The sequence below is a fragment of the Neofelis nebulosa genome, chromosome 5 (assembly GCF_028018385.1).
Source record: "Neofelis nebulosa isolate mNeoNeb1 chromosome 5, mNeoNeb1.pri, whole genome shotgun sequence".
Taxonomy (NCBI): Eukaryota; Metazoa; Chordata; class Mammalia; order Carnivora; family Felidae; genus Neofelis; species Neofelis nebulosa.
The window spans coordinates 83,529,731-83,553,949 of record NC_080786.1 but is presented as its reverse complement, the minus strand read 5'-3'; the positions used below and the strand labels follow the sequence as shown (position 1 = coordinate 83,553,949).

General features: G+C 38.0%; 1 protein-coding gene across 1 annotated transcript in view; it reads left to right on the top strand.

The window, feature by feature from the left end:
- Nucleotides 1–954: 954 nt before the first annotated feature.
- Nucleotides 955–24,219, top strand: part of FGF12 (fibroblast growth factor 12) — a 561,888-nt gene continuing 538,623 nt past the window's right edge. Inside the window, exons 1-2 of the mRNA XM_058730851.1 lie at nt 955–1,085; nt 1,255–1,396. Coding sequence (XP_058586834.1) covers nt 1,384–1,396 — 13 coding nt within the window. The 5' untranslated portion in view covers nt 955–1,085; nt 1,255–1,383. The remainder of the gene's footprint in view (nt 1,086–1,254; nt 1,397–24,219) is intronic.

The following is a 24,219-nucleotide window of genomic DNA, read 5'->3' as shown; positions in this document are numbered from 1 at the left end:
CTTACACTTAAGGAGAGTATATTCTCTTAGGAGAATTTGGACTATTGGAAAAAAAAAAAGATAATAAGTACCTACTTTTTTTCCTATTAAACATTTTGCAGATTAACTGTAGTGTGGGCTTTAACAAATATTCTGTTAGCAAAGTAGTGCTTCAAGGGATTGTGGCTTTGCAACCCTTCCTTAGAACCTCATGTAAGACAAACACTCTTCCTCTGCACTTTTATAAAAATGATTATGGGTACAGTGTTAAAGTGTGTATTATTAATAAGGTAACACCCCACCTCTGGGGACTTTGCTGCTTGGTAGATTGTTGAAAAGAAGCTAAAAAGAACACCTCACAAAGTCCTCAGTGGCTTTGTTGGGAGAACTTTAGAAGTGTTGGAGCCTGTTGATGGAACAGTTTTGAGGTCAAGGCCAAAGAGAGCTTAGGGAAGGAAGCAAACTCCGAGTCTGAGTAGCAGAGAAGCGGGAGAATATTAACCTTTAGTACCTCCATGATGACACCCATCTCATCCCCAAACAAAACAAAAACAAATAGGAGAATGCAAAGAGAAATATAAAGTCAGGGGAAGTGGGTAGAGGAAGGGGAAGCATACATCTGGAAAGTTACTGCAGCAAGTAGGAAGAGAACTTCAAACTGTGACCACTAAATAGGATTCATGAATCTCCTCTTCTCTCCCTTCTGCTTCTGAATAAAGCCATGCCTAGCTCAGAGACCCTAGCCTCCTCTAAAGCTTCCGTAATCCATCCTGGAAAATCGTACGAAACTGATGCACAATCCCAATCCAATCCATTTTCTAGTTAGCAAAAGAAAATCCGGTCCGGCGTTTATTTTTAGCAGCGCTTCCCAGTGACCGAATGCTACAGCTCCTCAGCTAGGATAACTGAGGACCGTATTGGGGAGAGCGGCGAAGGGGGGCGGGGGAGCGGGAGGCGGTGAAAAGGGGAGGGGGGACGCCCTGCGCATGCGTGCCAGCGCCCATGCAAATCTGCTGTACATCCAGAGAGCAAAGTGGGATGATCTGTCACTACACCTGCAGCACCACGCTCGGAGGACAGCTCCTGCTGGCAGCTTCCAGACCCAGGTAAAAAAAAAAAAAAAAAAGAAAACAAAAAAATCTCAGCGGGCACCATGCATGCATTTCAATACCAGATACGCGTCGCAACCCATCCCCTGTAGAGGCAATCTGCTGCTGCTAAGTGTCCTTTGGTGCCTGATTGCAGCTTCAAGGTTTAAGAAATCCCATCTTTCAGGAAGCCTGAGGGGAAGGAAGGAAGTACAGGCGAAATCATCAGATTGGCTTCCCAGATTTGGGAATCTGAAGCGGGCCCACATCTTCCGGCCAACTTCCATTGAACTTCCAGCACTCGAAAGGGACCGAAATGGAGAGCAAAGGTATGTGGTTGTCCCCATCGGGGGACTTCCCGCTGGATGTGCGTGTGGCCAGGGCAGTCCTCAGCGAGGGGACTGCAGTGCTTGGGGAGCGAGCATCATACTAGGTCGATAGGAGGAGATGCTATGTCCGTTGCAGCACCAGGGGAGTGTGGCAGGAAGGCGACTTCTTTTTAACTCCCACAGCTTGGAAGACAGTGTTTAATACTCCATCAGTTGCGTAGTGAAGTGTGATGAGTTTTTTTTTTTTTTTCTTTTTGGGTGGGTGGGGGGAGAGTCTTTAGATGATGGGGGAGGAGAGATGTGTTGGTAAAGCAGTTTCTTTTCTGTAGAGTGGATGGGCTCAAATAATATATTTCATTTGCTTTAGGATTGCTGGCAGGCATGTTTGTATCTGATATACAGTAATGCATTGCTATTAAAAAAAATGTTTGGATTTCTTCACCCCCACCCCATAAAGATGGTATTTCTGGGCGTGTATGACCACATCCTACTGCATTTTGAATATATATCAGCAGAGAAATTGGGTCTATTTGAAACAGTGTGCGTTAGAACTGACCTCTAAGGAGAACAGTCTATCAGAGTACTGCTTGGCTCCCAAGCGTGATGCATTTACTAGTTCTGGACATGTATATATTAATATTCTCCTCATAAGCAAATCTGCATACTATACACATACGAACTGGTAAATGAACTATAAAAATCAACTTGTGATGCCATATTTAACAAACAAAATGACTATTACAATTGTAAGGCTGATTATCCTTCGGGTTTAACTCCATCTATGCAGGTTTCTTCCTCCTCCTCCTCCTCCCCCTCCTCCTCCTCTTTCTCCTCCTCTTCCTCCTCCTCCTCCTCCCCCTTCAAACACCCACCAGGTTGCAAGAACCTTGAGTGATGTGGTCAGATACCCAGTAGGAATATTGGATGTATTTAATTCTGGTGAAATCAGAAGAAATGATGTCAACTTTTATGAAACTATATTCATTACCCAGAACTCGAGAAGCTATATTTGAAACAAGGTTTTATTTTTAAACCAGGAATGTCAGTCATCGTGGCAATGTGCTCAGATCAGGGAATGGTGGGGGGTTACCTATTTCTGAGCTGACTAGTAAAAACAGAGTGTCGAACAATAGCAGGTATATGTTCAGTAAAGTATTTTAAGTATTTAATTAGAAGAGTTCAGTATTTGAGCGTAGGAGAGCATTTACAGTATGAAAAGAACTGAATTAACATGGATTTACACTAGTTGGCGATTTTCAAATTAGACAGATTATCTTTAGGATTTGCTGATGGGCATTTCTATGTTCAATAATGATGTACCTACATGAGAGAGTCCATGTCTCTTACATAGATGAGGCATATATTTATTAACTCTTGTGTAATCCGTTTTTAAATGAGAAGCCAGTTTTAACTCATAGAGATCTGTAATATTCTAGTTGATTATTTCTGGAACATAAGTTAACAACAGAGAGTATCATTTTACTCTAAAGCAGGTTTTTTTTTTTTTTTGCACTTAGATGACACCTGCTATTTGGTTATTAAACTTTATTTGGCAAGGGTTCTGAGTAACACTTTTGCTTCCAATTTATACACTAATTTTTGATCCATCATATATAGAGGATGTATCTCTTAGTGATTGTTTTTTACTTCCCTTCTTTGCCCATAAAATATGCTACATGTCACTCAAAGTGCCAGGTGGTTTATATCTCAGGTTGATAACAGTAGCGTTCTAGCCATTAAGTACTGCCAATCTTGGGAATTTGGAATGGAGAAAGAATCTCAGAAATGTATCTGAGAAGAATCAGGCCAGAAGTTGTATGCCAATCCAGATAGCAGTGATACAGGCGTGATTCACAGCATTGACCCAAAGGCAATGAAGAATTTTGCCTTTATTGTGGTCGTTTTGCAGTGGTACCAAATTGCTTCAGGCACAAGACACAGTGAAGGTCCTTTTGCATTTAGTTCTTAGACTTCCTTTAAAAAACCGAATTAACCAGGTAGTGATCATATTAAGAATGGCTAATTACTTACACATTAGCCTCACTTTCTAAGTTGAGGCAAATGGCACAGGAAAAATGGTAGCTAACTTGAAATTTTTATTATAGAAGAAAAAAAAGTATATTGAGAGAAGTATATCCATATCTCATTCTAATTGATGCATCTTTCATACTTTATGCTCTCATGCACAAACTTCCTTCCCCCGCAGATTTAAATCTAATTCTAGGAAGACATTCCCAAATGTAAGTACATATAATTTTCTTTTCTATTGGAAACTCTTTTAACGTAGATTCAAAGAGTGTTACTGCATGATTCAGTTGAGGGTTCAAGAGTTCTTCATTTCAGAAAAAAAAATCTAATGGCCCGATTAATCTCGAATCTTGTTGCCAGCATTTGACAACCTTCACATTACCTCCAGCATTTGAAAACCTTTCTTAGAACACTTGTCCAGAGTCTCTAGCAGAACATCAGGTTACAAATAGGATAAAAATTTTTTGCTTCCTTATTACTTTGCATCACTTCCTATCATCCAGGGTAAGGAGGAGAGGAAAATAAATCAATTGACCTAGCAACCAATCATGATCTAATTTCAGTGATTTTTATGCACCGTGATAATTAATATTGCCTCAAAGATTTGGGTTGGTTCACAGTCTGACCAGCTTTGACAGAATTTACAGTTCACAGTGGTTCACAAACTTTGCTACACATTAGAATCATCTGGCATGCTTTTTAAACATCCTCATGCCTGGCCAAATCCCTACCACTGACATTAGAATGTTGAGGTGTAAGAGAGGCACAGCTATTTTTTAAAGATGCCAGGTGCAGCAATGTTTGGGCACCACTAATTTAGATTCTTGATAATCAAAATGTGACTTGAAGACTAGCTTTTTAGAAGTACAGAATCTGGATTTTTATTCTAGGCTTACTGGACCAGAATCTGATTTTTAACAACATCCCCAGGTAATGTACATGCCCATTAAAGTTTGAGAAGCCTTGATTTAGAGTGACGCAAGAGGTTCTCTGTCCCTCTCTCTCATCTTCTTTTTGCCTTTTTCTGCCTGCACCACATCTTTTCTTTGTCTAGCTAGGTTCTAAACCTCAGGCTGGCATATTAGAAACACCTGTGGAGCATTTAAAGCATAAAGATGCTTAGGGCACACCTCTAGACATTCTGATTTAATTGGTTCCGGAGTGGAACCTGGGTGTAGGTATTTTTGAAAAGCTCCCCGGTGATGCTAATAGCTAGCCGGAATTAACCACTGGTCTAGGTCTTTGCTATTCAAGGTGTGGCCAATAGACAAGCATCATTAGCATCATCTGGGAACTTTTTAGAAATTCAGAACGCCAGGCCCTACCCTAGACTTACTGAATCAACATGCATTTCAGTAAAATCTGCTGGTCATTTGCATGCACATTAAAGTGGGAGAAGCACAGGTCTAGGTCTTCGGGAACTGATTGTATCTAAGACTGCCACCTCCGTATAGAGGATGTGATATCCTCTAATCAGTACGGAAGCTCCTGGATATGTGGTCATGTTATAGGTCTTTGGTTGCTTTTGGAAAGAATGGGAATGAGATGGAAAAGACATTGCTTGTTTTATGGTTAGATCAGAAAATGGATTCACTTTTAAATACCCTCTCTGCTCTTCCTCAAGCCATTTAACTTTCAACCCCCGATTATCTTTGAACACTTATTCTGTAGGTCCATTCTGAGCTTCTGACAATATCCTGGCATTAACCCAGGGTAGTGTGATATTAGACTGCTTAAATCAAGGTATGTCTTAGAGTGAATATTGCCTTAACCTCTTCCCATGGGCCTATGGCCCTGTTTAACTCCTTTGAGATTTATTTGATGTGCCCCTTGCTCCACAAAATCTTCCCTGACCTCCCTGCCATCTACTTGGTATTTTGTTGGCATACTTTATGTGACCTAAGTATTGTTTGTCTCCCACATAATGCATTTCCTACAATCAGCATTGCAGTCTTTGTGTTCTTTATTTAAACAAGTATTTACTGAATACCTGCTATATTCTCAATGTGCCTGCTTCTGAGACTAAAAGAAAACTAAGATGCAGTCCCCAGTCTTAAAGATCTCCTTCTCATGACTCCACTAATAGATTAACCTTCCTGCAGGCATCATCTGAACTTCTTATACTCCTGCAGCTACCCAGCTGCCTGCTTCAGCTAAAACATTTTTGTTTACCATAGCGGAGTTCTGGTTACATATGTTGGCCTGAATGGCCTGACTTAGTTTACCATGCCATGTTCATGCATTCAGTAGATAGTAAATCAAGAGAGGTGAAAGATGTTTGGGTACCAGAAACATCAGTTTGATTCCAGAACATAGAAGGCAGTGACCTGACCTGCTTTCTCTGTAGAGAACTGCACATGTATTCCCAGTGAAGTTTCAACTCTCCTCTGGGTTTCATATCAACCATTAGAGTCGAACCAGGGGCATGAACCAATATATTTAAGGCACAGAACAGTTGTTTCTCTGAAACCAGAGTGACTCACTTTGTAGGAGAGAAGGGAAATGTATCTGTAGTAACTAGTTGAGCAGATCTGGGAAGTGATTTTAAGAAAAGCTATTTCATGCTTTAAAAAAAAATCCCAAACTCTGAGACCACTGTGGTGGGATAGGTAAAATATAATGCAGTAAAAAACATAACAATAGAAGAGGCATTGGGCAGGAGATCCTTTTTGCTACCCCAGCTCTAATAAGTAACCTTGGGCAAATCATTTTCTCTCTCTTCTGAGTCTCATGATTCTCACATTGTAAAGGGAGTTCATTTCATTGAATTCAAAAGGTTTACTTAGTTGCTGCATTGTTCCAAGAGCATTGTTAAATGCAGGGTATGGGGATATAAATAGTGCATTGACTTGCCCTCTAGGAGCTTCCTTCTGTTCTGGAGACACATGAACAGACTCAGGAGCTGTTTATTTCCAACATCGTATGTCTTTTCCTTATTCATTTTTCAGTGCTGGTGGTTGCCCAGAGGCTAGAGTATAAAGTCTTACAGTGATTAATGGCCTCTATAGGGACACTTGACATTCCACAGCAGCAGTTCCTACCTTTTGTTCCCCTTTTGGTTTATCTAAACAAAATTATTGTGTGGGGAAAACATCTGAACTCAAGCTAAGTATCTATTCTAAAAGCGGTCTGGCTGACCAGCTACCTTGCCAGTAACCTACTGTCTGATTTAGGTGCTTATTGTGAGGTGTGTTAGCATCAGGAATGAGTCCAGAGATGGCAGCAAGCAGTGCCACCCCTTACCTCTGTCTCTATGCCTTTAAGCTTCTGAAGTACTGACCCTATTAGGTATGCTGTCTTGTACCCATTACATGGACCAGTAGTGGTAAATTGGATTTTCTGACTTGTCACATTTTAACTGCCGCAAATAACATTCATGAGACACTTTGTATTCTTTCCAGGGGCTTTTAAGACATATCATCTCCCTTCAAACCCTGTGATTAGGCATTTTAACTTCATTTTATAGATAGCAAAAACAGAGGCTCAGAAAGACTAAGTGACTTAGGCAACTCATCTTTGTTTCTCTGTGAAATAAGAATTACTGTACCCACCCCAAACCCTGCACTATAATATCATGATTATGAAATTAAACGCATACCAGTAAAGCATGCAGAGTTCTGTAGAATCACACTTAGTCTTTTGTTATTATTAGATGTGTTTGTCTTTTCCCTAGAATGTGAGATCCTGGAGGGAAGGAATTGGTCCTTTGCTACCTTTGTAGTTTTAGAAGCAAATGTGTCGCATGGATACTCAACAAATCTTCCCTGTTGATTTCTGCAAAGGCCTTAATTTACTAAAAGGGATTTCTTCTGTGCTTAATCTATATTTCTATAGTAACTCCTTGAACACCTGAATTTGTATCTGTTTTGCTAGGACTTAGTTGTGAGGCAGTTATATAATAACATCGTGTGGGTTTGGGGATGGGGATAGATTGGGTCAAGTATTACACCTTGAATGGTTTAAAATACAGACAGTGTAAAATCTGATGACTAATAGCATTCTCCGTCAGGGGTGCACATCAAAATCATTGGGTATGCATGGTACACAGCACTGGGATATTTAAGAAGCACCTCTGATGGTTAGGGTGTGCATTCTCAATTAGGAACCAATAGATAAGCCATGGGGGGGAATTAATATGAAAAGATAACATGTACCTGAGTCACTCATCAGGAACACTACAGGACTCCTACTGCCTGGATCTTGACTATTATTATCTTAAGTGTTAAGAGAGTGTGACACATAGACAAGAGACCTAATTCCTGTACTATAGGCTTGGGATAGAAAATAGACAGGTCAATAGACTGTGGGTGTCTGAGGCTAAGAAGACACATGGTTTCCCCCAATATCTTCATCTCTGCATTAGCATCCTTGCACTCAGAACATGGTGGATTTTTTTCCCAGGATCTATGTCTATAGTTCTAATTTTAGTTTGCTCTTCTCTCCAGTTACTTTTTCAAACAATCTCTGTCTCCTTGTCTTTGGGAATGTGGGATTCCCACCCCAGAGGAGGCCATGGTATTTCGCTCCTGTGATACAATTGACGGTACCTTGGAAGAAGTCCCAAAGGACACCTGTTGCTCCTCCACAGACCCTTGTTCTTTTCCCCTTTTGTACACATCATAGACTGGCTTCTTAACTGAGACAAACTCCATCACCAGTGATTCAGAGAGTGCAGATAATCGAAAGTGGACTTTAAACTATGCAAAAGAAGGAAGTTGTTATTTTGTAGTTGGGGTTTTTGTTGCTCTCCTCATTGTGGATTGCCATTAGCCTGAGAAGCAGCCCAATGGGACGGGACTGCAAAAAAACAAACTCAGAAGCTTTTACAGGCCATTCAGAAGATAACAAAATGTATCAGATTCCCTTTACCAGAAGGTAGGAGGAAGCAGCAATGCCAATCTGCCAATAATGTGAAATGGTTTTTCTTGAACCCTTAAATACCGATAATATTCAAACAGGTGGAGCAAACCTCAACACAGGGCAAATTGGGACATTCTTTTTCAACTTTTTGGAAACCAGAAACCTAGATATGTTTCTGGCTTTAAAAAAATGACATAATCATTCTAATTGTTAACATCTAGAAAGTTTAAAATTAAATTATTCGAGCAGTTTTCTCCTAAGGCACTTCTTTCATTTCAAAATATTTTTAACATTTCTAGTACTATTTAAAATTGAATTTGATTTGCTTCTTTTTCTCTTCTGGGATTTAAAGGGGAAGTATTTGCTACATGTCAAGAGAAAGGTTGCCGTGCAAATCATGCTTCATTTGCAAGTCTACAAATGGTTTAAAAGGAGATGACATAGGTACTTTTTACCTGCGGACTTTGCATTGGCATCAGCATAAAAAAGCAAAGTGATGATGCAAATAGAGCAAAACCCTCAATAATACTGAGGCAAGGGAGACAACTAAAGCAATTTTAAAACAAGGCAGTTGGTTGATTAATTTAATAAGCAGTACTTATTGATTACCTAGTATGTGTTTGGATTCTCTAAGGCTGAGTTTTTCAAACTGGGGCATGCACACTAAAGGGATTGCAAACTGATGTGATCCACTGAGGCACAGAAAACATGCTGCATGTTCTGATGAAATAAAACTAAAACCATGAAACAAACTCTTAACAAACTGCGGATTGATGGAGGGAGGTGAGAAAATAGGTTAAATAGGTGAGGGGGATTCAGGAGGGCACTTGTGATGAGCACTGGGTGTTATATATAAGTAATGAATCACTGTATTTTACACCTGAAACTAATATTATAGTATGTTAACAATCTTGAAACAATACATAAATAAATAAACAAATAAATAAAGTACTTTAATTAAAAAACACACAACAAAACTAATATTGGACTAGATGCTAGAAAACCTCCCTTCAGGTTCTAGTCCCTGTATTCAATGGAGGAACTGGGGAATAATCTCTTCTGTCTCCTCTCTGGAGCTCAGGGTCCTAAGTCTTTTTTTTTTGTTTTTTGTTTTTTAACTTGATTTGCCTATTGTTTTCTATTTTCTTATTACAGAGAAACTGCTTTTTCAGCTACTTTGACGTCTACAGAAAATACAACGGGGTGGTCATTACTACCACATTAATTTTTAAAGACACACTATAGATCTGAGCTAGATTTTTAATACTGTGAGTTGTGTGACTGACATTGCTAGGTCTATTGCTGAGTTGAGCAATTTATTTGGTTCCAAGTGAGAAAGGACTAAGATGAGGAGGTCAATTGCTACTTGGCTGGCATTTGTAGATTGCATGCTTATGACCACATATAGGTCCAGGTATGCCGGAACTGAGTGGGGGCTGCGGGAGCCTTGTGGCAAAGACCCTGGATGGGGAATCTGAAGATTTGGATTGAATCCTGCTTCCTGCCCCAACTGTTTAGAGTTGCGCTGTCTTTGTTTCTTCATCTGTGAAACAAGGGTGGATTAGAGGCAAGATTCATTTCATCTCTGGGATTGTCAGAACCAGCATTTGTGAGGTATTTATGTAGGTACCACAGTGGATAAATTCTGTTTAAGGATTTATGGTTGGTGCCTTGGTCTCCTATTTCTTTGGCTATCTGAGTGACATTTTCTCAACAGATTGTATGTTATGCTTTTTTTTTTTTTATTCTCACACGGGTCTTCTTTACAATTAAGATTAGTTTATTTATAAATCAGTCATATGTGAAGTTGATTTGGTAGATACGGTTTTCTCCTTTCTCCCACCCTAACCAGCACCTCACCCCTAAAAAAAGGAAAGACAAACAGAATAATGCCAAGAAACCCAAGTGCTGAGTGTTTTACTGACGTAATAGAAGGAGATTTGATTTTCTTATAGCCCTCAATCAGCAGTAATATATTATTAAAAAATAATTGCGCTCAGTCCTTCAGTCTTCAAACAATTAAAAAACCGATAACTATCTCTTCTGATATTTGATTAGCTACAGATCATTTCAGATAGAAGATACATTTTCACTTCCAGATGAAAGTTATCCAAAGTCTAAGAGTTTCATGGTTAATAAGCTGAATTTCTTGAACGCACCAAGAATGAAATACAGTGATGAGGTGGAAATTTGACAGCCATTAACATGTTTATGAACATGAGTTACAATCAGAAATACTTGTGATATGATGATCCTTATAAAAAACAGTGATGTGGTTATATGTACTGATTTCATTAATGTAGAATTTGTATGTCCATGGACAAAGAGTAGATTGTAATTTGCAAAAAGTGGCAATATTTGGGTAATGCTAATTGAATTATGAATAGATTTTTCCCCATTTTCAAAATTTTCACCAATATTTAAGTTTCTTGTTGTTGTTGTTGTTGTTGTTGTTGTTAATAAAGCATAGGTACACTGGGTATTGGGTTCAGTGATAATCTTTTAAACAAATCTACTCAAACTGAACTCAAGCAAATCCATGCTTCATGGTTTTATGCTTTATTCATGTGAGACATTGAAAGGACATTTGAAGAGATAATTGCCTTTTGAAATAATGTTAATGTAGCTTTTGCTATGTACCAAGCACTGTGTTTTACGTATATTGACTCATTTAATCCTGATAACAATCCAGTGATTCAGGCACTATCGTTGTTCCTATTTTAGGAAGTAAAAAAACCAGGGATAGAGACTGTAAGTAACTTTCCCAGATTAAACAGCTAGTAAGTGGCAGACTGGCTTTATCATCTGTGAGTTTAACCCCTAATGAAAGTTGAAGGCATATTTTGCTCTAGTCTGGTGAGTCTAGACTTATCTTTGTTATTGAAAACTAGCCCATCTTTGCACACACATGTTAAATGTGTACATTTTATTAAGTTTTAGGATGCCTGATCTCTGTAGGCTCAGTCTCCCCCAAGCTTCAGGCCAGTGAGAGTAGACTTGGGGCATCACTGGAAGTTCCTGCCTGATATCAGGTGCGTATGAGAAAGAGTCCTTTGTTCTTGTATGCCTTCTGTTGACTTCTAAACCCAATGGCTTAACTAACCATGGGGTTACAATTACCATTTTTTATTTTTATCTCACCTCCAATAGCTGTCCTGCATATCTGGGAAGCTCAGTGGTATGGTAGAAAGATTATAAGGCTTGAAGTCAGGGGTTCCTGGGTGGCTCAGTCGGATGAGTGTCTGACTTCAGCTCAGGTCATGATCTCATGGTTCGTGGGTTCAAGCCCCGTGTCGGGCTCTGTGCTGACAGCTCAGAACCTGGAGCCTGCTTCAGATTCTGTGTGCCCCTCTCTCTCTCTGCCTCGTCCCCGCTTGTGCTCTGTCTCTGTCTCTCTCTCAAAAATAAATAAACATTAAAAAAAAAAGACTTGAAATCAGACATAACAACTAGCAACTTGTTAATCCCTATGGCTTGAGCAGGATTTGTCTCTGTGTCTTTGCCTCCTCATCTGTACGATGGCTGTTTCAAAATTGATGGGGCAAGGAAAGAAAATATATATAAAGAACCACGTCTAAAATCAGTAGTCAATAATAACAGCTGTTGCTGTTGAGGTTATTAGTTGATCCTTAGGCTTACACCTTCCTCTTTTCCTGAATGGGGCTGGATTCTTTTCTCAAACTCCTAATTATTACCTTAGCTTTGTTCCATAGAACCTGATGCAGCTATTGGTGTCCTTAATACCGCATGAACATTCCTGATACATGACAGGATTCCTACTTGATGCTGGAAGCTGCTACCTTTCTTACTCTTAATGACACATTCCTTCCTTTCCCATCATTCTCCTCCTCCTCCTTTGACATGAGGTGTAATGGATCTAGAATTGGTTCCATTCCTCCTCACTCTTCTTTAGACTGCTAACCTTGCTGCCCTCAGTGGTTTTCTCCTTTATCCTGCCTAACTCCAATTTACTCATTTTTCTTTGGTTGGAGCCATCAGAATGCCATGCAACAATGGTATATTGTTCCAAACCATAGTTTTCAAGACATAGTGTTTATATCATGCTACAAAAATTAAAGAGTAGTGACACTGATTGGTTAATCCATTGATCTGCTTGATCAGAATTTTACTAATTTGTCCCCATTGTCTGACCTAAAATGCGGTCCAGTTTCCTCAGCTTGTGTAGACAACCTAAACTTCTCTTGTACCTTGTTATTGAGTATAGAAATAAATGTGTATTTTGCTGATATTTGAGGAATGTCAGAATAAAGGATCATGGGTAGCATTGTCATGAGGAAAACATATAGCTTAAAAGAGTAAGTACGATTATGTCTAAAAAATCACTCCAGTACAACCACACCAGTTAGTTAGTTAATACAAAGTTGTTATTAATAATGTAAATAAATAATACATGTATACAAATAATGTACGTTTGGAAGTGTCCATTTATCCATTTCTCTGTATCACACACATTGGTTGCCATTGGGATTAAAAATGGAAAAAATACCTTTTCTGACCTCATGAAGACCTCATAGACAAACTTTTGAAGGTAGACACAAGCAGGAGTCTGGGAAGAGATGACTGCTGGTGATGCATGTGAAAATTTAGATTAAAATTTAAATTTACTCTTAATATCACATCTTCTGTGTGGATTGCTCTGGCTAGGTGTTACAGGACAGAGACCAATGATTATGACAAGGTTTATACCCTTTGCTATTATACCAGATACAGAAATATAATCCATGGGAACACAGAGAAGGGAGTTGGCATTTGAGTTTGGTCTTTCAGAAGGAATGGAACTGACATATTGTAAAACTATTCCAGGCTGATGGAATAGTATAATCAAAGGTATAGATTAATTGACAAACATGTTACAACTTGGAAAACATTAAGTGGTTGGTTAATTCATTCATCTAGCAAATATTTGTTATGCTGGATACCATTCCAGGATACTGTTCCACTGTACTGAATATAGTAGTGAGAAGACAAAGTCCCCACCCTCATGAAGCAGGTAGGTTTGGGGACACGATACAGTGAATGATGAATCATGAAAGATTAGGGGAAATTGTGGAGGCCTGTTACAAATTACATAATGTAGATGATGATAATGTACATTTAAAACATTAATTAATATAATTATCTTTAAAAATTAGATTCCCAGGGCTTTTAGAGTATAATTCTACTTGCAAAGCTTCAGTTATTCCCTTGCTTTTCAAGAAAACATCCACTTTACAAAGCAAGGCATACCTATAAACATACTGCCATGGCCAGAGAAAATACTGTGATCCAGTATTTTACTCTATGACTTTTGCCAGTCTCTGATGCTAAGACACTTCCCTTGCTTAATGGAACAGTGAATTTCACTTCTGGTCACTTTTGGCTTTCAATCCCCTGAAATTTTTGCATTGCAAATTACAAACTGGTATTTAGGAGAAAGGTCCAGAGAATCATTTTGAAATGTGTCAGGTTCAAAACCCATACCTTGAAGGTCTATAAATTATTATCAAGTCTCAGAATTATGATTACAGGGCACAAATGACACAAGTACTAATATACGTGTATTTTGCAACTATGTTACATCAGACTCTTCAAACTCTCCTACCCTTAATATATGAAGACTCATGTAAGAAATATGTTTGACTTAAACCTTACCATCTACTCTTTCAATGGCATATTTTGTTTTTGTAGCTATCTTTCTTTAGGGAAGATAAGGAAATTAAAAAGAGTAGTTTCTGAACCCAATTCTGTTTTTGATTTTTGTCTGTACATTTTCTATGTGAAGAAATTGGGCAAGGTTCCTAAATCTCCCTAGCTATAGATTTTATCATCCATATAATGGAGCTAATAATAGTGTCTATTAAAGGAGATGTTTTGAGGATTAAATGAGATGACATATTAAAGTGTTTACTACACTGCCTGGCATATAGTAAAGACTCAACAAAACATAGCTATGATTAAATATCTCAAAACTGCCTCATAACCTCTGGTACAAAATTATAGGCATGGCTTTTGCTGAGTCTGATGGATTCATGTTTGCTTAATTATTTAAATGAATTCCAAGCATAGTTCCAGTCTGAACTTTTAGTTGTAACTCAACGTAGAGCTGCAAAATACAGTAACCCCTCAAAGATACCACTTTTGGATCAAAGTCTTCAAACTGTTCCAGGAAGACACTTCCTGTCAAATTGGACAGCGATAATCAATGGTTGAAATCTAGAATACCATCTTATGTAGAGAAGGTCTCATCCTGGCTGGTGAAAGATTTATGAACAAGATTTCGAAATTGAAGGTCAGCAGATGATTTTCATCTAATAGCCAGCCATAAGGAGCAGTTAGACAGATGGCAAAGACAGCCTTGTCTTTTCTCTGAGCAACCTCTTTTGATCTTGACTGGCCATGAATCATGTCTCAGTGAGGAGGTGAGGGTGTTGGGAGCAGGCTGCAGCCTCCTAAGATACTCATTCCTTTAAGAATGTTTCTGGAACAAGAGAGTTATAAAGACAATCCCTCATGAATAAAATTTGAGGTGATTTCTTCTTTTGCTTTTTTTTTTTTTTACTTATTATTTTTGTCACAGTTCTAGAAAGCGTATTGTCCAAGATAGTTTCTTGTCTCCTCCCTCATTTTTTTTTCTCTTCAGAAACAATCACTTTCAACTCTTTTTGATATTTATTCTCATATTCTAAATAATATAATATTCTTGCTGCCTCTCAATTTCTCAGATCTGTTGTTGATGTCCTGCCATGAAAATGAATTTTCCATCTCTTTTCATGATCACATTCTCACCCTTACAGGCATCCTTCTAGCCTGCCATCTTCCCAAGGCTGTTACTTTGTTACTTTGGTTAGATCTGGTTTTAGTAGTTAATTATTATGACCTGGTAAATACTTTTTATGACTAACCAAGTTAAACTATCATTACTCTTCCTTTCCTCTTAAGATTTTGTGTTTTTTCTCTGATTGATAGCTGTCTTGTTTTTTTGTTTGCTCAGCTCTCTGTGTACTTTTCACTATTTAACTACAGGTCTCTCTGCCAGTGTTCTGAATCTCATCTCAAGACATTCAGTTGTAGAGATAATTCTATCAGGGTCATCTTCTTGAAGTGATCTCTCTCAGTACTTTTTGACTTGATTCTATATGTGCTCTTTTCCTTTGATGCCCTGTACATGGGTTTGATTTTGGAATCTTCCTTTCCATCACCATGGAAAATCTCTGCAGATCTCTTTGCTTTGATCTCTTGTTCTCCTGTATCCTCTGTATTCTTCTCTCCCTTATTTTGGGGGAATAAATTTTCCAGTGACTTCCTGAAAAAAAAAAGATACATAATAGTTAAACTTGAAATATCTGAAATATCTTTGTGATATCTAAAAATACCTTCATTCTTTCCTCATATTTGAATAATAATTTGGTAAAGAATTTTAGTTTGAAAATAATTTTCCTGAGATGGCACTGCTATAATATCTTTTTTGTCTTTCACTTTGGTTGTTCTGGTCTGATGCCATTCTGATTCTTTACTTTTTGAACAGACTGATTTTTTTCTCTTTGAAAACTTACAGGATCTATTCTTTTTGGCTGAGTTCAGAAACTTTATGAAGATTTGCCTTGTTGTGGTTTAATATTTACCCATTAGGCTGGGCACTTAGCAGGCTTCCTTAATATGGAAACTCATTCTTTACATCTAGAAAACTTTACTGAATATTTTTTTCTTAGTAATTTCTTCTTCTGCCCCTCCTCGTCCTCCTCCTTTGTTATTGTTTGATTCCAGCTTTTTGGAAATCTTATTACTTAGATATTGATATCCTGAATTTCTTATTTGATGTTTTTATTTTTCATATTTTATCTTTTATTTTCCATCTCTTCTTCATTTTCCCTATTCTCTAGGTGATAGACTCAATTTTATCTTTTAATCTTTCTGTTATTTTTTTTTGAAATTTCTGGTATCAGACTTTTAGTTCCAAGATCCTTATTTGTTGCTTTTCTTTGAATGTTTGATTTTAAATTATGCTGTCTTGTTTCGCTAAGGCAATATTTTCTAATACCTTGTTAAGGATAGTAATGATATATTTTTCAGAAGTTTTCATCTCCTTCTATAGCCATTGTTTCCAGTTAGCTTTTTTTAAATTCCTTGCTTTAATTTTTCTCTTTCATGTTAGAGAGTTTTACCAATATTTTTTATATTTGGTTGCCCCTTCCAAAGTGTGGGGGACTAAAAAGGTTACTGGAAGGAATCTCTGTGCACATGGATGGGCTTGTTGAAATGATCTCAGTTGTAGAGTAATCACAGTGGGCTGCTCACTGTGGAGCTCCTGATTCAGTATCTTTAGGTCTTGCCTCTTTTTTTTGTTGTTGTTTTTTTTTTTGTTTTGTTTTTTTTGTTTTTTTTATTTATTTTTGGGACAGAGAGAGACAAAGCATGAACGGGGGAGGGGCAGAGAGAGAGGGAGACACAGAATCGGAAACAGGCTCCAGGCTCCGAGCCATCAGCCCAGAGCCTGACGCGGGGCTCGAACTCACGGACCGCGAGATCGTGACCTGGCTGAAGTCGGACGCTTAACCGACTGCGCCACCCAGGCGCCCCAGGTCTTGCCTCTTAATATTTACAAGTTGTCCAAAGACTTTTTTTCTCCTGCCTGGATGACAAAGATGTGGCTGCTGGAATTATGTGGGTCTCAGCAATTAGCATATACACATTCACTTAATCTTCCAGTTTTCCATGTGGTTCTACCCATTGTATGGGGAGCTTCTGTTCTATTTTCTACAAGGAATAAATCTCCAGTCTTCTACTGGGATTGGGGAGGGCAGGTGTCTGGATGTTCACTGTTTAGGAAAAGGTTTGAGGTTATAATTCCTTGTTAAAAACAAACTTTACACCAGTACTACATATTTTACCCCACACCCCATTCACTGTATTTCTCGAGAAACCTCGTGCTACCACTGTTTGAACTTTTGAAGATTCTGTAGTCTGAGTTAGGTTGCTTACGGTCTTTCCCCACTGCCGACTTAGAATTCAGCATTCTCAGGTCTGCTAAATCCTTTATATCTTCATTAGCTGGTTTCCTCTTTCTGAAATTTAGTTGTTGTGATCTTGTCTCACTTTTGTTCCATCTTCATAGATTTCCCCCTCTCTCTCACACATACATACACACATTTATTGTACTTTTATTGGTGTTTCAAGTAAGAATGAAAGTAAAAACTTGTGTTCATTTTCCCCATCTTTAGCCAGAAGTTTCTTCACTTTTGAAAGATGCTCTTGCACAAAGATAATCTCAGCTCAGAGGTGCTGGAAACAGCATTTTGTGGAATTTTCACAGCACTCTGGCTGGTTTCTCCTTTTTATTCAACATACTTAGATTGTCAGACATCAGGGTCACGGAAGTAGTCTTCTTGTGAGAAACCAACATGTAAATACCTTAAAAGAATTACAAGATTAAGAAAGGTACCAAGATTATGACTAAATTATTTTTTGAGATGCCTTGACATAGTAATTCATTTATTCTTCCACTGCTTGGGCATATATTGGACATTCGTTCTGAGTCATGCATTGCTGTACATTGGCAAAACATTGAAGAGGTAGTATGTGACCTTGTAAGCCTTCCACATTAGCATGGAAGACAGACACCATTGCTCAAGATGCAATGTGGTAAATGCTGTAATGGAGTTATTAACAAGTGCTAGAGATTCTAAGGGGTGGGATTGAGTAAGTCCACCCTCAAATTCATGATTGGCAAATGTGTCTCAGCTCTCACAGTTCAAGCAATAATTTCCAGAAAAATCCTCTTGCCAATTCATAACTGGCAAAGTTACTAATTTTCCAGCACTGTAGAAGAGTCTTCATGGTCAGAAGGGACTTTAAAATTCATTTTAAGATCTTCATTTTACCTGGAAAAACTGAGGCTCAGAGAAAAAAAAGGCTCAATCCCAATGAAGTCAGGACTGGAACTCCGATTTTTTTTTTTTTTATTCCTCTACTAAATATCTATCTACTAACTCCTATTGATTCCCTACCCTATCTCTAAATAGGATTAACTTTTTTAACTGGTGGCTCTAAGTTTCAAAGATAGGGAAGTATCAGTTTTGAAAACCCCTGAGGATTTCTTTTAAAAGAGCATTTTAAATGAAGGAGCTCTGCTTTGGACATAGGTATGAAACTCCAAACTCTTTCATGTAATGTTAGAAAGACAGAAAGCTTGGAGTTGTCATTATTTCGTTTGAGAGCAGGGCCACTCTGGATTAGTGGAAGAAACTGGAAGAACAGGGCTCTTTTTATTTGCACAGATTAATATTGATTGAATTTAAACTCACCTATCAAATTCAGGGGTGACTTCCTAAATGAAGCCCTGGTTATGCCGTTTTGCAACATATTTTTGAGATTTTTCCATGTTTACATTGTCTCAAAAGCACACAACAGATGTATAAACATAGACTTTAAACATTTTGGAGAGGCGGAGAATGTTGTCTTCAATGAACACTTAAGAATGTAGTGCATTCTGTTAAATTTATGGTTTCGTAACTTAATTAACTAATAGCAAGTGGTGTGTTGTGGGGAAGCTAAGACCTATAAAATATACTGCTGAATAGTCAGTTCCTTATCAGTAATATAATACTAACAATAATTACATTACTCATTAAAAACAAAACACAACATCTTGAAAGAGATCTTATCATATCTTCCCAAAGGACATTAACTTTTTATATCTACAAATCATTAGATTGTAAATTTCTCAGTGAGGTTTGTCTTGGGCCTTCTTCAGTTGAGAAAGGTCTTTCCTTCCTCTGGCCCTCTGAATGTTCCTGCAGTGCTGGTTTGTTTCCTTCTACACTATAGTTTCTTTGAGTCCATGACCAGGCTCGTCATCTAGGCTGTGAGCATCGGGAAGGGAAAGAATATGTCTTTCTTCTTTGTTTGGCACATATTAACTTGACAGTAACTTGGCACACATTAAGTATACAATAGAAAGTTACCTGAATAAATAAAAATATAAAGCCCTTGATATGTAATATTTACTTATTTGATTTTCATAACTTTTTCCATTGTATCCTGGGTATAAAGTAGCTAAAGACTCAGAACTGACACTCAAGCACCTCATAGCCTCCACTGCCCCTCCTTTCTTTTTTGAACAGCACTCAGATTTCACCCTGAGCTCAGATCCAGCCTCTAAGTAATGGGTCATCATCACTGTGACCTAACTTCCAGTTGCCGGTAGGAAAGAACTCTCAGTCTTCATCCTTTAGAAATCTGGTAAGGCATAAAAACTTCCTCCCCCACCTTGTTAGAAGCATTTTTCTCCCCTGCTGTGTTTCTTTTTTTCTTTTTAAAGCTTATCTATTTATTTTGAAAGAGAGAATGAGAAAGAGCGAGAGAGAGAGGGTGGGAGAGAGAGAGAAAGCTCACAAGGGAAGGGCAAAGAGTGGGAGAGAGAAACCCAAGCAGGTTGTCAGCACAGAGCCCAATGGGGGCTCAAACACAACCATGAGATCATGACTTGAGCTGAAATCAAGAATCAGAAACTTAACCAAATGAGCCACTAAGGTGTCCCTTTTCCACTGTTTTTAAAAATGAAAAACAAAACAGTGTCTTCTCTGTCCTTCTCATCCTGTATGGTGGGGAGTGGCATGATTCATTATTATCTGTGCATATACCTTGTCATCAGTCCCTGGGTCCCTCTTCCTCCTGTTAGGGCCGGGATGTACTGCTCTTGTCAGCTCCCACGAAGACTTCTCTGAATACTTCCTCACATTCTACTTCTTGTCCTTAGTTACAGCCCTGACCTCAGCGACTCTGGGGGTACAGATTGTACTTCTTAGGATCTTTTGTGAGTGCCACCAAAGAGACTTCTATATTGGTTCAAAGGGTGGCCACGACTATCATAACATGTTTTTCAAGATGCCCCAGGATTTCTACTTTTTGGAAAGTTGAGGATGGAAGTGTTTTAGTTCCTTAACCTTAAAAGCAGGCGCTGAAAGAAGCAGGTAATGAAGGTCTTCCTTGTCCTTGTTGTCTAAATCGCTTTGCTGGACGTGCATTTCAGTGACTGTCCTGTCCTTTTTCTCAATTCATCTATTACCTTTGCATGGGTTATTCATCTGGTTAGTGTTAAAATTCTTTCAAATTCAGCTTGCATTTATTTATTTATTTATTTATCACAAAGGCTTCACAAAGTTACTGAGTCAGGCCCTTTAGAATTGTGGCTTCATAGGGTACAGATGAGGATCATAATGGAATAATTCTTTTTCTTTGATTGTATCTGTGGAACAGAGATTGATATGGATTTATGTATGGAGAATTAAATTTGTCATAAGAAAGTGTGCATTCAAATTTAGCTGTGTGACCTTGGACATATCACTTTACCTTCCTGGGCCTTAGTTTATTGTAAATGGAAGTAAATCCTGTCTCTGGGGTTTTGGAAGGATTCAAGGAGAGAGAGTCTATGTAAAGTATATAGTACTATATAAATGCAAGTTGTTATTAATAGAGGTCTGACTATTCCCAATTGTTTCTGCTTGGTCAGTTAGTTCTGGATGAATAAATCGGAGAGGACAGGAAGGAAGGAAACAACACTGAGCTAGGAGTCGGGTGATCTGGAGGCCTTTCTGGTATTCAGCACTCAGTCACTGACTTGATGTGACCTTGGCAAAGTCACTTTACCTCATGCACTTCTGTTGCATCATTGGTAACATGAAGTGGGCTGAAGAAATGATGATCTAGACACTGTCTTCCAGTTTAAAAAAGTCGAGGGTGTTTTTTGAGTCTAGTTAATAAAAGATTATTATCTCTTTGAGAGTATCATTATGTTTATGTTATTAAATCAGAAGCCTTACCAATTATGAACCCAAGTGATGTATTTTGAATATATGTTTTTAAGGAATTCTTTTACAGAAAATGCCAAAGCTTAATTTCTTTTTTTTTAATTTTTTAAATGTGTATTTATTTTTGAAAGAGAGAAGAAACAGACCACAAGTGGGGGAGGGCAGAGAGAGAGGGAGACACAGAATCAGAAGTAAGCTCCAGGCTCTGAGCTGTCAGCACAAAGCCCAACACAGGGCTCCAACTCACTGAGCCAAGGACACTCAACCAACTGAGCCACTCCCAGGCACTCCACCAAAGCTTAATTTCTTAGGCACCAAAAAAGAATGATGGAATCTCCTATCTACTGAGTGTTTCTATTGTGTCTGGGAGTAATGTGTATATTTAAAGAGGAGGCTAAGTATTAACAAGTGAAATTCTGTGTGAGAAATCAATTATGTCCGCAAACGCTTAAAGCACATTTTGTTGTGAAATATGCTCTAATATCTTTACTTTTTTGTCCTTCATTCAACCAAAAAAATATTGAGTATTTGTTAAAAATACTATGCTAAGCACTCTAGATTCACAAGTGAGTAAGGTAATTCCTATTAGAAAGGATAGTTGATCTGGAGTAGAGAAGAGTAGGTGTTAAAAACTATGAGAGATGAAACAAGGTTCCAAGAGTTCAGGATAAGGAGAGATTAATTTTTCTGAGGAGATGAGGGGAAGGTAAAAAATATAGCATCTTTAAAATACTTTGTAGATTATAAATGTTTTCCCATGTACTATCTTGTTTAAATATTATATAGACTTTGACAGGTATAGAACAAGATAACATCTTTTGGAAATCAGTGTGAAATCCTCTGAAACTCCTGAAGCCTGAGCAATGTAGAGAAAATACCAATAATACATGGTTGTTTAAAAAATTAAGGTGGAGAGCTATAATCAAGTCTTTCAAATTTCTGAAAGCTTTTCCTACAGTGACATGGACAATTTTTATTTGTTTTTTTAATTTATTTTTTATTTTTTAATGTTTATTTGTTTTTTGGCAGGGGGGATTGAGAGAGAGAGAGTGGGGCAGGGGCAGAGAGAGGGAGGCATTGAATCTCAACCAGGCTCCAGGCTCTGAGCTGTCAACACAGAGCTGGACGCGGGGCAACAATTTTTTATATTTGAGCATGAATATCATTTTAATAATCACTCCATTTGAAAATAAGAAGGCTATAAGAAGCTTCCCAACTGACATAATTTAGGTATTTAATTCCATGTACATCTAAAAAAAATTTTTTTATGTTTTATGTTTTATATTTGAGAGAGAGACAGAGAGACCGAGAGTGAGCAGGGGAGGGGCTGAGAGAGAGACACACAGAATCTGAAGCAGGCTCCAGGCTCTGAGCCATCAGAACAGAGCCCAATGCGGGGCTGGCTCAATCTCACGAACTGTGAAGTCATGACCTGAGCCGAAGTCGGACGCTTAACTGACTGAGCCACACAAGCGCCCCTAATTCCATGTCCATTTTTAAGGTGAATTTATCTAATATTTGTAGCACGTTGGTTTGTGATCACAAAACTAGAAAAAAACCTTAGTTCAATTATCTAACTTTACAGATAATGAATACTTCATCTGTAACTTTTTTAAAAGTTATTTTAACCAGTTATTTTATTGATCTCCTGGACCAGTGTCTTTGCCACCAGACTACAGACCAGAGTCTGTTTAAAGATTGCAGCAAATAGACCTACATTTGATATGAGACATTGCTAAATGGTCTGTCTCTGTTTTGCTGTTCACACAGTATTTTTCCATGAATACCTTTTAAAATAATGCTGTGTTCAAAGTTACTAGTAGTGTGTGATGTTAATATTTCGAGGAAGAGTGTGACTCCTTTGTGGCACCATATGCTTTTAATAATGTATCTCCTCAAATATGATAAGTAACTTCTACTCATAAAATGAGGAAATATGGTTCTGAGAAGGCATTGTTTCATCTCTGCCTCATATTCCATGACAAATCTTTAAAAAATGAAATATTTCTTTTTATTATGATGCCATAAGAATTTGCTTAGGTTTGTTTTATTGCAAAGTAAAGTTCACATTTTATTTTATCTCAGCACATTAAATATAGCAAATCTTAAATTTCAACAACTGTGGCTATAATTTATTTTATTTAAAGAAGTATAGTGGCCTGGGTTTGTGATTATGATCTTTGGTTATATTCTGTAGTATTTGGATATTATTAAAGCATTGTGTCCCTTTTCAGACTGCAGTTTAGAAGACTCTAGTAAAAAGAGAGTAGAGTATGCATATGAAATGAACACTTTAATAACAGGGTAAGGAATCGAAGTTCCTTAACCTAAAAAAAACCAGAGAGCTCGTGAAATGTGCTAATTACCACTCTTAGCTTCCAAGTGATTTTATGAGGGGCACTGCTATTTCCCCTTCCAGCCAGGAAGGAGAGATTTGCTCCTGTGTTAGTGGTGATGGGGAATCTTGGTTCATTTCCCAAGACAGGAATTGATGACCATTGAGCTTTAAGTTATCTTTTTTTGTGTCTGAATAAAATGATCTCTTAAGTTATCTTTAAGTTCTATTGTTACCTTTGGGGCAGAGAGATTCAAACTGATTTCCTCTGCAATAAAAATAATTAGGGGCCATGAAATAACCGAGTCAAGGGATGTGGGAATTGTCTCGCCGACCCATTGTGCTATGGAGGCAGAACCAGTAGTCTAGAGGGAGTGAGTGGTAGAGAACTTATAGCAAGATCTAACTCTGATGTTTAGTCTTTTCCATATCTCTGCTCTCCTTCTGAATACTTGACTTCATTATCTGGCATGTAATAGATTTGGTTGGTCATTACTTAAAATTAAAGTAATAATTGGGATGGAAGGTCAAGCTCAAGATAAATTGGGAAATTCAACTCTTTCCAAGTATTGCAAGTGATGGCTTATTCTGTCAGATCAGTGGCTTTTTGCCAGGGTGGCTAAGGAAGAATAGATTTGTTGATTATAGATGATTAGCAGTTAGAAATTATGGAAGATTTGACATGTGTCCTAGATCATTGTGCTCTTCTCTTACAAGCTAGAAATAAATGTGTGCACCTCAACACAGTTGAGCAGTTATTACTTGGAATTCTGCACACCCAGCAGTGGTATTAA